Source organism: Triticum aestivum, chromosome 2B, assembly GCF_018294505.1.
Source record: "Triticum aestivum cultivar Chinese Spring chromosome 2B, IWGSC CS RefSeq v2.1, whole genome shotgun sequence".
In the NCBI taxonomy this organism is placed as follows: domain Eukaryota; kingdom Viridiplantae; phylum Streptophyta; class Magnoliopsida; order Poales; family Poaceae; genus Triticum; species Triticum aestivum.
In genome coordinates, this window is record NC_057798.1 from 563,222,968 (window position 1) to 563,235,714 (window position 12,747).

General features: G+C 43.3%; 1 protein-coding gene across 1 annotated transcript; it reads left to right on the forward strand.

Annotated features, from left to right (window-relative positions):
- The first annotated feature begins 5,622 nt into the window (after window positions 1–5,622).
- LOC542837 (granule-bound starch synthase 1b, chloroplastic/amyloplastic) lies at window positions 5,623–10,087 on the forward strand. The gene is made up of 13 exons (XM_044469334.1): window positions 5,623–7,168; window positions 7,292–7,372; window positions 7,476–7,574; window positions 7,675–7,764; window positions 7,977–8,040; window positions 8,127–8,227; window positions 8,336–8,445; window positions 8,525–8,771; window positions 8,857–9,033; window positions 9,131–9,322; window positions 9,417–9,503; window positions 9,591–9,719; window positions 9,821–10,087. The coding sequence occupies exons 1-13, from the start codon at window positions 6,863–6,865 to the stop codon at window positions 9,935–9,937; spliced, it is 1,800 nt and encodes a 599-aa protein (XP_044325269.1). The 5' UTR covers window positions 5,623–6,862; the 3' UTR covers window positions 9,938–10,087.
- The last annotated feature ends 2,660 nt before the right edge of the window (window positions 10,088–12,747 follow it).

Here is a 12,747-nt window from a genome sequence, read left to right on the forward strand (position 1 = left end):
ATAAAAGCATCAACACAAGACATCAACATCTCAAAGACACGTGCACTACCTAAACGACACGTGGACCGACCTCCTCTGAGCTGAGCAGACTTTTGACGATAATCTACAATAGATAGTGCCAAGCGACCCTACCTCCACAGAAAATTGCTGGACGAGATGGATGTAGAGGCCGAGGATAGCGCTCTTTCAAAGCCCGGATGGGCTGAAGGTCTCAATCGCCCCGCTAGGGGCCGATCGCCTCAGATTGATGATCGGCAAGTTAGAATAGACAAGTATTACCTCGAGGCCCGGTCCCAAAGAGAAGAGTCCTTTAAGGCCCGAAAACCCACCAAAATCAATTTGTAAATTCCAAGCAACACCCACCTGCTGGACAGGATATTTGGCTTGGTTGGCAAAGAATGGCGATGTGCGTTTACACCTGCAACCGCAATGTAACCATGTCTAGCGTACGACATGCCACTACAAAGGTCAGAGGAGCTGCTCACCCCTAGTGCTTCATAGCTGAAGTCATGCAACACTAGTTCCCTGAAGGGTTTAAACACATAAATATTGAATAATACAATGGTATAACAGACCCTGTAGTATGGATAGAAGACTTCCTTGTGGTAATACACATGGAAGGTGGAGACGACTTAAAAGATATCAAGTATTTACCATTGAAACTGAAGGGTTCAGCTCGACACTGGCTCAATAATCTTCCCAAAAATTCAATCAGCGTGTATGGGATGAACTTAGGGAAAATTTCCATGGCACTTACGTAAGGCCTCTAGATGTCGATGACCTCGCACACATTATGCAAAAGCCAGGAGAAGCGGTCCCCAAATTCTAGAATCGCTTCCTGACAATTATGGATCAAATAGTGAACTGCCCGAATGCAGAGGGGGTAGAAGCATTCAAGCACAACATTAATGACGAATGGCTGGTGAGACAGCTAGGGAACGAGAAGCCAAGAACAATGGCAGGCCTCACTCAGCTTATGACTCGATTATGTGCCAATGAGGATAACTGGCTGGCACGAAAGAGCAAACGAGGTGGTAACCATGGTACCTCCGAGGTATGTGATGGAAACGGGAAACCTCAACGCAACAGAAATAATAAGCGTCGTGATAGAGGCAACAATAGCGATGCCGAGGATGGCGAGGTCAATGCTGGTTTCGGCAACCAGCATGGGGTGGAAAAAAGAAGCCTTTCCAAGGAGGAAAAGGTGACACCTCACAACTAGATTGGACTTCGGACTAGCCTTGCGCTATTCATGGCAATCCAGATAAGCCGGACACTCACAGCAACTGGAACTGCTGGGTGATCAAGCAAGCCGGTAAGATGGTGTTCGTGAACCAGGGCAAGAATCAACCTCGTAATAATGAGGGTAGAGACCAGCCCGGGACAAGCAATGTTGGCCAGAAGCAGTTCCCTCCTGAGGTCAAAGACGTGAATATTTATGCTACACACGTCACATGGAAGGAGAGAAAACAGGCGCTCTGCGATGTCTATGTCATGGACCCGCCAAACCGAAGTATAACCCATGGTCGGAAATACTGATCATATTCGACCGACGAGACCACTCTGACAGAGTCCTGGATTAGATGGTGCTCGGCATGTCAATTGCCTGACCTGTGGGCTGGGCTGAAGACCCCCTAAACCCGTCAACTGGTAGGCCTTGTTCGTCTGCTCCAAGAAAGCCATGTACACAAGTGAACACTTCATTTGCCGAATAGAAAATGTGTTTTTTTATTTTTGATCCATCTTTTCAATGAAAACACTAATAGGTTGTTCTTAAGCCTAAGGGAAAATGGGAATATGAAAACACCTTCATCTTAATATTTTACAAGTTTGGATCACTTTTCACTAAATAGTGTATTTCTCTGTGCTCCACAATATTGAAATCAACACATGCTTTGTGTTGTACATTTTCTTGATTTAAACTTCACTAATGCTTCAAGCTTTTTGTTGGCTTTTGGAGAGGAATCGATGTGCATCGATCCTGCTAATTTTTTCCTATGTGCAAAGTCTTACCTCCTTGTAATGGTTGGTTAACATATGTGTAGACCATTGGGGCTTTGAAGTGAAGCGCAAAAGGTTTTGCTATGATTGTATAGACCCATTCCAATATGGTTGTGCTGACCTCCTTGTAATGTTTTGTTAACATTTTTCTAGGGTATTTAAGTGAATCGCAAAATAGTTTGCTTTGACTGTGTGGTCCCATTCCAATATGGTTTCATTGTTCTTATATTTTAATATTTGGTTATGTAGTTCAGCAGTATCTTGATATTACAGGGAATCATGTTCCTGGATGATTGTAGGTCTATGACGGGCAGAAAAATTTCTATATGCTAAATCTTGACTTGTTTTAATGGAATAGGATGCGCCAGGGTTAAGTCTAACGACAAAGAATAATGGAGCCACAAACAAAGAATAATGGAGCCATAATTCTTCCATGGTTCTGCCAAACTATCCTTCTTGTAATATCCAACGTCATGTGTTTGTGAGTATCGATCTCTTTCAATATTCGGCATCTTCCTTGTGTTCCTTGTTTCATTGTCCACTACTTTTACTTTACAAATGACATGCAGCTCCTTGTGTTCCTTGTTTCATGACAATAATGGAAAAGAAGAGTGGCTTCAGAAGGTGTATGGGAAATGGCAATGCAGCTCCAAGCTTGTTGAAACTCATTCCACTTAATTCAAGGTGTCTGGGACTGGCAACAAATTCCATGGTGGACAATTTTCATGGGTAAGTGTCAAATTTTTATTGAGGGACAAAGCATTTAGTGTTCATGCTGCTATTTTCTAATATACTTGCTCTAGACCTATATAGTCATGGTAATAAGAAAAATTCAGTCAATGTAATATGCTAGGATCTGGTTTGCCGTTTTTCTCTCTAATGTGAGTGTTCCTAATTATTAATATAAACGCCAAAGATTAGTCCCACATGTTTCGATGGCCATATGCACTTGCAGATGAGAAGATTATCCATGTTCTATTACATGTCATAAATCACAAATCATGAGAGGCCATGCTAGATATCAGGTTTAATGGTGGATTGCTGAATTGCAACAATATTGTAGATCTTAGCATGAAGGTATGTAGATTTTTGCTAAAAGACTTGATGTTTTTTAGGGTTCTCGATGGTTGTTTTATAGGTTGTCTTCCAAGTAATGCTAAAACATGGCTATTTTGTGATATTGTAGTGCTTCGTATTCAAACCTTATACCAGGCCAAGTTGTTTATGCTTAGGGTGGATTGCATATTGTTTGGGTATAGAGAAAGTTTGTACCAATGTTGTACTTGGGCATGGAATCTGCATGTTCGCAAGATATATGACCACTACTTTTCTTCCTACAGGTCCTTGATGCTTTATTGTTGTCTTCATCACTTGCCGTGATTTCCGTTGGAAGATAGTTATGATGTATTACTTGTCGTAAGATTTTCCTTTTTGCGAAGTAAATCGTAGCTTGAAATGTACATGCATATGAATAACTAAAAGGCACATGCCATTAGGCATTTCCTTCATTTTTAGCCTTTAAATTTACTTATGTATCCATTAAGAATTTAGTATGATTTATTTTCCTGAGGGAATAACCATCTCAAGTAGGCAGGTCTTTGTACGGCTTTTGTCATGCTAAACTTTGTGTGGATTAGTTTTTCTTTCTTGGTTAGCTTTGGGAAGCAATAGTTATTATAGCTTGTTATTGTACATATTGCCACCCTGGAATAGTAGCCTTTCTCCACTGCTAAGATGCTGATAGCATGATGTCTTCAGAACATTTTTAGTTCATGTATAATCTTGCCATAACTAAACTTAGATCAGAGAAAGTACGGCATGCATGTTATCCATTGACAGTGTTAACTTACCTCTCTTAATTTCTTTAACGAATGACATGCTTTACTGATTTTTTTTGCCTTCTAAATGTTCTGCAACTATATATGCAACATATAGTGTTTGTCTGACCGTTATTGTAGTTTAGGAGAAGCCGAGAGAAACAGATAATGAGGGCAAAATTTTCCAGCTGGCGAGTGGTTTCCCCGCCGACTATCACTGGTGGCACCGCTAAGCCCAACAATTGAGCTTTTGAAGATAACAATTAGCTCAAACTAAGAGGGAGCGGATTCAGATCTTCCATGCTGCTACTTTTTTTTGTTTTTGTTCGAAGATTGCATCTTTGTCGTGCTCACTTAGACAATGTATATATGTTTCATAAGCCATGCCATGTTCCACAAGAAAATAGAGACACTATGAAATCTTCATGAGATTTTTGATTTGTTCTTTACTATTCTAGGCTATATAGGGTGTGCCGCTGTGTTAGTTGTTCATCCAGTTGATTGTCCCTAAAATGTGTCATACGATTGTGATTTCTTCTTGATATGGTCGAACTTCACATGACATCCTCAAAATAGGTAAATCTTGGTACCGCTTAATGACCGCTGGAAAATGTCCAAGTATCTGCAACATGTAAATATTGATGTATAAATTAATCTTGCCATAAATACGCTGATAATTTGAATCTTAGCATCAGGGATTACGGATCGATACCCCTCAAGAAAAAAAGGGATTACGGATTGATACTTTTTAGGGTTTTTTGGGAACTGCTTTGTGTATTTTGTGCTATAAAATATAATGTAGTGGGATTTCCCCTTCTTTTCTTTAGAGGTTGGATCACCAAGTATCTACTGTCTTTTGTTTTCAATTTTTTTCACAGAATATTAAATTCAAAATTCTATATCACATAAACATCATTACCGCAAAAAAACATCATCTGTTGAGACTTGTGGCAATAACGTGGAAGAGGACACATGTCAGATGCCACAACCTGACCGAAGGGCCCCAACCGGAAACATGTCCGCTGTCGTTTCCTCTAGTCCTTCCCTTTCCCCGGCCCCAACGAACGGACGGCTCGCACTCCCGGCACGAGGAAAACCACGAGCCCTGCGCCCTCTCGCCCCTGCCCCACCATCGAGAAACTGACGGCTCCCGTGCCGCCTCCCAATCCCCACGCGAGGGCCGGGCGCTTCATCATCGCGATTCACGCTCCCGTCTCGGCACATCCGCCTCCTCCCGAACCGAGCCCGACGCAACGCGCCGGTGCCGGTACGGTGGCGGTGCCCCGCCCCGGTTTGTCGCCGCGCGTGGCGTGGGCCATGTGGCACTGGCGCACGGGAGCCAGCCGCTACCCGTGCGACACCTCCCCCTCCTCTTCCCATCCGCAGGATAATTCCTGCCGCTCACCGCCAGCCGAACACTTCTGCTTCTACTTCTACTTGAGCGGAGCCTGCTGCGTTCCCACGGCCACCAGCCACTCCGCCTGCTCCGCGGTTCCACCAAAATTGCTTTGAGCGTTGCTAGACAGACGATGCCTGCACGGCCGATGCATGAACGATTCATACGTGGCAGCACCAGCAGCTACCGATTCTCAATAAAAAAAGCACCAGCAGCTACCGTGCGTGGTGGAGCCCTGTTGGGGAGGGAGAATCGTGCAAGCGTCGTGCACTAACCGTCGTGTGTAAAGCAATTCAAAATTGCTTTACACACGACGGTTAGTGCACGACGCTTGCACGATTCTCCCTCCCCAACAGGGCTCGTCTGTCTAGCAACGCTCGTATATGAATGGCACGGGGGTGTCCAAGTATTCAATGTTCTGAGTTCTGACCAGTGACCACCACGGAGTTCTCCTGTCAATCTGTGCAGTAGCCAGTAGGGAGGGACTCGCTAGTTGTTTCCTTCTGCATTTCCCTTCGATGTTTGAAACCCTTGGCATGTGTAGTTCATTTTCACCAATCTTTGCATCTCACATGCCCCAGGACTTACCACCTTAGTTTCTGATAGTTGTACCCTCTGATATTCAGAGGTAGTTTATTCTGCACGAGTTTGTTGTACCATTGAGGGTGTTGTGGAAGCCACCGGTGACCAGTATTTATGTTTTATTTATGCTTTTGTAGTACACGCTTTCCTTAATCTCGCCTTGTGATTTCGTTATTTTTACATGTCAGGATGTGTTGTGATGTACTGCTCTTCACCAGGCAGATTTATGTTTTATTTATGGTTTTGAAAGGAATAAAAAATCCGGGGTGTTGGTGTTACTGGGTCCATGGAACATTGTACCTCAGGCTTGAACATGAAAGTGTGTTGCTAGGATACTGACATTTATTACTTACATTGCATGGGTCGTGCACCAAATTACTCAAGTAAAATTCATTTATATATCTATATCTGTAATATGGTTAGTCCCTATTTGTATTGTATATTTGATGTATCACATTGTTAAACACTTGATGTGCACATTGGGAACAGACTAGTGTTCTGGTTATCGGGAGGCTGTTTAGCCTCCCTATTGTTCTATACCAACGGCTGGTTTCGGTGCCCTTTCGTTCCTTGAATGCTAGGGTTCCTGGACAGTTGATAAGAAAAATAAAAGCCCACACATTGTCTTGAAGAACTCATCCGCAAGGCATTGGTTTCTTTCGAAACAGCATGTACAATTATCGATTAGAACATATCCGTAATGGAACTTCCTTTTTGCCTTTTAACCTTGCAGTTGTAGCACTAACAATAATATCCTACACACGCTTGTATGATAATTGGTCTGTTCCTTTTCTTTTTTGCGAGAAAACTTCCAATCTATTCATCAACTGTCAAGGCAGGGTATGCAAGCAGTTAGCACTTTCATGTGCCACCTCGTAGTACTGTTTTATTTGAGAAAATGACATATATATTTGTGGCATTGTAAATACTGGTTACCAGCATAGTAGTGCTGCTTTACATTGAGAATATAAGGTAGAATTTCCATCTTTCTCTGAAGAAGAAGTTCATCATGACCCCATCTCTATCATATGCCATTCTGATAGGTCGTCATTGAGAGGCTGCACCAATGGGTTCCATTCCTAATTATTGTTCTTATCAAACAAACAGTGTTGGTTCACTGAAACTGTCGCCTCACATCCAATTCCAGCAATCTTGTAACAATGAAGTTATGTTCCTATCCATGCGAAATAAGACACAGCTGGCCAAAAGAAGAGCCACAAATTATGGAACTCATCGTAATTCTAGTAGGACTCCTGCACCTATCGTATGTTCAACTGGAATGCCCATAATTTTCGTTGCCACTGAAGTGCACCCATGGTGCAAAACTGGAGGCCTTGGTGATGTCGTAGGAGGATTGCCCCCAGCTCTGGCTGTAAGTATGCCTTGTCACGTACTGTTAATTCTGAATCACATTATTTTTTACTGAGACTGCACTTTTATCGCCCTCTGTCTGTTGTACTATCTTTGGCGTGATGCACAACTCATTTCTTCACAGGCAATGGGGCACCGGGTTATGACGATAGCTCCTCGCTATGATCAGTACAAGGATACATGGGATACAAATGTTCTTGTTGAGGTATATATTTTTAGTTGATTTGTTGGGTGTTGTTATTTAGCTCGCATTTAACTTGTACCAGTCGCTGGTGTTATATATGCTAAAAACAGTTTTGCTTCTTTAGGTAATTGTTGGTGACAGAACAGAAACAGTGCGCTTTTTTCACTGCTACAAAAGGGGGGTTGATCGTGTTTTTGTTGATCATCCTATGTTTCTTGAGAAGGTATGTTATAAGTTTTAACCACTTTCTTCATGCCCACTGAACAATATATACATTTATCTTAACCTTGCAATGTTCCACTTGAACCATAATAATACTTCAGGTATGGGGCAAAACTGGATCAAAATTGTATGGGCCTACCACTGGAACAGACTTCCGAGATAACCAATTACGGTTCTGCCTTTTGTGCCTTGTAAGTATCCTGTTTAGTTCGAATTTCATGTGACTAGCACCTCACTTATGTAACTACCAACCCTTGTTTTAGCTGAATTAATGGTGTGTGTTGGTAGCATTGAAGTGCCTAAATGAGTCTTAACGGTTACCGAGGGTAGTACATTCACATCAATTGAGTTTTTTCTACTTGATATGTTTGTGGAACTTCTTCTAATCTGATATCGCTTTTAGGCTGCATTGGAGGCTCCGAGGGTTCTTAATCTCAACAATTCTGAATACTTCTCTGGACCATATGGTAGATTTATGTATTAGATCAACCATTATGGTTAAATGTTTTCTCTCTAACTAAATAAATAACAAACATTCACACTCTTTCACCAGGAGAAAATGTTGTCTTCGTTGCAAATGACTGGCACACTGCAGTTTTGCCATGCTATTTGAAGAGCATGTATAAGCAAAATGGAATTTATGTGAATGCCAAGGTACACCACTTCCTTCCTTTTGTTGACAAGTAGGGAATATGCACCATAGGTTTTATGCTCCACAGATTTTTCTATACTTGTTTTGATCAGTGAATAGTTGTCCTGTAGGTTGCTTTCTGCATTCACAATATCGCCTATCAGGGCAGATTTCCCAGAGTGGACTTCGAACTTCTTAATTTACCTGAAAGTTTCATGCCGTCATTTGATTTTGTTGATGGGTATGAACCTCCATGTTTTATTGTTTTATTATGTTGTACTTGTTTATTTGAAATTAACATATACCATAATTGTGTGCAGGCATGTTAAGCCAGTAGTAGGGAGAAAGATTAACTGGATGAAGGCAGGGATCACTGAGTGTGATGTGGTCCTTACAGTTAGTCCACATTATGTCAAAGAACTTACTTCTGGCCCAGAGAAAGGTGTTGAGTTGGATGGCGTCCTTCGTGCAAAGCCTCTTGAAACTGGAATTGTAAATGGAATGGATGTTATTGATTGGAATCCAGCAACAGATAAGTACATCAGTGTCAAATACAATGCAACAACGGTAAGGCTTCAGTGGGAGGATTCTCCTCTTTTGCCAGTTATTGCAACATATGGATAGTTCAGTACTTACAGAGAGCATTTTTCAGGTGGCGGAAGCAAGAGCTCTCAATAAAGAAATACTGCAGGCTGAAGTTGGATTGCCTGTGGACTCTAGCATACCTGTTATAGTTTTCATTGGACGTCTTGAAGAACAGAAAGGGTCAGACATACTAATTGCAGCCATACCGGAGTTTCTCGAGGAGAATGTTCAGATAATTGTTCTCGTATGTTTATTTTGAAAGAGAATTCTAATTCACTCATACGGCATGGCAGGAGATAGAAGATGATTGTTGCTTAGGTAAACTGTGTTGTGTTTTTCAGGGCACAGGGAAGAAGAAAATGGAGGAGGAACTGATGCTGCTAGAAGCGAAGTACCCACAGAATGCCAGAGGCATAGCAAAATTCAATGTCCCATTGGCGCACATGATGTTTGCCGGGGCTAATTTCATAATTGTTCCAAGTAGGTTCGAGCCATGTGGCCTCATCCAATTGCAAGGGATGAGATATGGAGTGGTAAGCATTCCGACTCGATCAGTTGGACGTTAAATTTGACCGCACAAGTATTGTTCGCCCCTGTTGACACAGTCCTTGATATTACATTTTACAGATTCCCATCTGTTCATCCACCGGAGGACTCGTTGACACGGTGAGCGAGGGTGTCACCGGATTCCACATGGGTTCGTTCAATGTCGAGGTAAAGAACAATATAGGCTTGGTCTAAGTATTTGCTCGCAAATAGCGATGCATTGATGATTGATAGCCTTGATCTGTCCTCTTGTAGTTTGAAACCGTCGATCCAGCAGATGTCGCGGCAGTTGCTTCGAATGTCACACGAGCTCTGAAACAGTACAAAACACCGTCGTTCCACGCAATGGTTCAGAATTGCATGGCGCAGGACCTATCTTGGAAGGTGGGCAGAACTGTCAATCAAGTTCCTATTTACCCTTAACATGAATGAGTTTCTTGTCTGTCGAGACAAGGGTAAATTGATCCTCTCTTTGTGTGATCCAGGGACCGGCAAAGAAGTGGGAGGAGGCTCTTCTTGGCCTAGGAGTCGAGGGAAGTCAGCCGGGCATCGAGGGCGAGGAGATCGCTCCACTTGCGAAACAGAATGTGGCCACTCCCTGAAATCTCCAAATATTAGGGAGAGTGTTCTAAGATTCGACAAAATAATGAGGTTGCTAAAGATGAAGCTGTATTCATCTAGGCTTTGCCATTTCTCTACTACTCCATGTGTAACATACTACCTGAATTTCAACAAGTATGCATCCTTATGTAGGTCGTGGGATCTAGGTTCGTCAAGTAGTGGTCCATCTGGCTAGCAGGTACCGCCAGCTTGTAGTATCTAGAAGAGGGGTGATAGGTTCGTGGCTTTGTGCCATTTGCCTCCGGTTCTGCCAAATCAAGAACTCCCCCACCAAAATTGCCTAATAAGTTTGTTTAGATGCTCACAAAGGCCCCTTGGCAGTTTAAAGCAAGACATAGAATAAACCGGCACCACTTGTACAACAGATTTCACCAGTTCCTCCTTACACGCCGGCGATAAAGTTTTCTCAATCTATCCCTTCATCTTTCTTCACAACCTGTCTTTCAAGTACTTGAATGCTTACTATTACGTGTTCCGAGAATGTGTGAATCAAAGAGGGCCCTAACTGTGAGTTTTGTCAAAAAAGAAGGGCCCTAGCTGTGAGTGTGGGTAAAGTATATAGGTTAAGTCGTTATCTGGAAGAATCTACTACGAAAAGATGCACGCAACCGGCAATACGTTATGCCAACAACCAATCCACAATTTAAAAACCAGGCTTATCATGATTGTCGTTTTACTGTCTCAAAAAGAACTTACTTAAATCAGCTAGACTGCATCATCTCCGCCACCCCCTATCACTAGTTAGCTAGAAATGACAACGACTCACATAACAAGACACGCAAAGCTAGCCTAGCTTATTTAGAACTCGGGAAGAAGATATAATTTTACTTGTGCTAATCCGCTGGCATGAACCATTCACATGGTGCGATTGTTCTCTTGACGATTAGAAATATAAGTCTAGATTCCAGCAGCCCAGCTAACGTTGTCAGCTGTATATATAGTATTTACGAACAAGCATAGACCAGGGACCAAATGTGGCGATAACTCCTTGGTGACTATTTTTTTTTCTTCAAATTCCTTCTGTTTCTGCAGCACTGGCACCCGCTATCTAGGTAGCGCAACTATGAGCGTCTGAGGCTTATGTTGGATGCGCTACATGCTACTGCTCGACGCCTCTCCTCGCAGCAGGCTCCTGACTATGTGGCCATTTGGTAGTCTTTTTTCTTTATTTCTCTTATGCTTTCTTTGATTGTGTTTGTGTTGATGCCTCAGCAGACTATTATATTTTGTTGCACTTGAACTCGTTGCATGGATGTGTTGTTGGCTTTATTTATAAAGCGAGTCGAATATCTATCTATTTCAAGGATGCACACATACTATTGCTAATACAGTACAGTGCAGCAAGTCGGATGAAGTAGCAAGACTTCGTTGAGGGAGACATTTGACGATCAAGTAACCGTACGTACATCATTGCACATTCTTCATTTTGCATGATGTTTGAAGGTTTTGGTACTGTTGAATAATATCTGCTTCTCTCCATCAGCTTGTACTTTTTGATAAATTAATTAGTGCAGGAATTAATATGATGTCAGATACAAGAGGTATTGAGTGCAGCAGCCTGCCATCTAAGGACCTAAACGTGAGAGAAAATGTTAAAATATTATTACCCGCCCTCTCCATCAGTCAAACTTTAATTCATTGGGTCTTTATTGAAAAAATGAATTCAATGGCATTTTAGGTAATAGATCTTGGTACTCTGTTTTTGGCGAAATAAAAAGGCATGTCATTATATTAGTAAGTGGTTACATTCCCCAAAGAGGGCAAATTAGAACAAAGCCACATATCACACATGGCACTTGGTCACGCAGGGATATGGCACGTAAGAGGCCACACGTCGAAGGATGTCGGAAGGCATCGACGAACGCCTCTCCACCATGTAGCTTAGCCGTTGACAACCACCACCGTACCGGGGTTATCCCCTTTCCACAGAAAGAAAACCACCACCGTGCAAGACACGTAGCCACCAGCTAGAGATGAAGGTGAAGGCCGGCTTCTTAGTACTGGGCGAAAGCAATTTTGCCAAGATTTCTCTAGAACAAGAGTCAATAGCAGTCGCCGACGCGAAATATCCTGTACAAGAACATGCATTGGAGATTTGAATTTCGACACATTTTGTACTCCTTTGGCTTCGGTGCGTGTACAACAGAGTCAGATTCCCTTGAAAAAAATGAATGTATGTAAGGACAGCTCCAGCGCTGACCCGCAAATTTCTCCATTATATGACCGTTTTTATGCGGGAGGGAGCAATCCAATGCTAAATCAGAAAGTATCCGGTTGGGAGGAGAAACAACTGATGGAGATCATGCATGTGGTTGGATATTTGTGATTTAGTGTCCGGTTGGGAGGAGAGAGAGGAGAGGGGGACCATGCATGTGTGGATGAGAGGAGAGAGAAGAGGGGGACCAACATGTGGTTGGATGGTTAGAGAGACAGTGGTATCCCTAGCCCACCAGGGTTAAAATCTTGATGAAAATAAGCAAACAACACACCAAAAACAGAATCTGCCCTGGAGATAGCGCCTCCCTCCTCCTCCGCCTAGGGTTCCTGCACCGCCGCCGGCAGCTCCCCCGCGCGGAGCCGCTGCCGTGGTCGGAGCCCGCCGTCGCCGCGCACCTCTCCCTCTCCCCCACCCCTCCCCCCGCCCCTCCCCCCTTCCCCGTACCCCCCGCGTCGCCTCCCCGGGTGAGGCGGCCGGGGGCCCTTCCGCTGCTCCCCTCCAGGCTCTCTCCTCGCATCTCCTTCTTCCCGCCGCCGCCGGCGTGCGCCGCCGGGCCTCGGCCGCGTGGTGCTA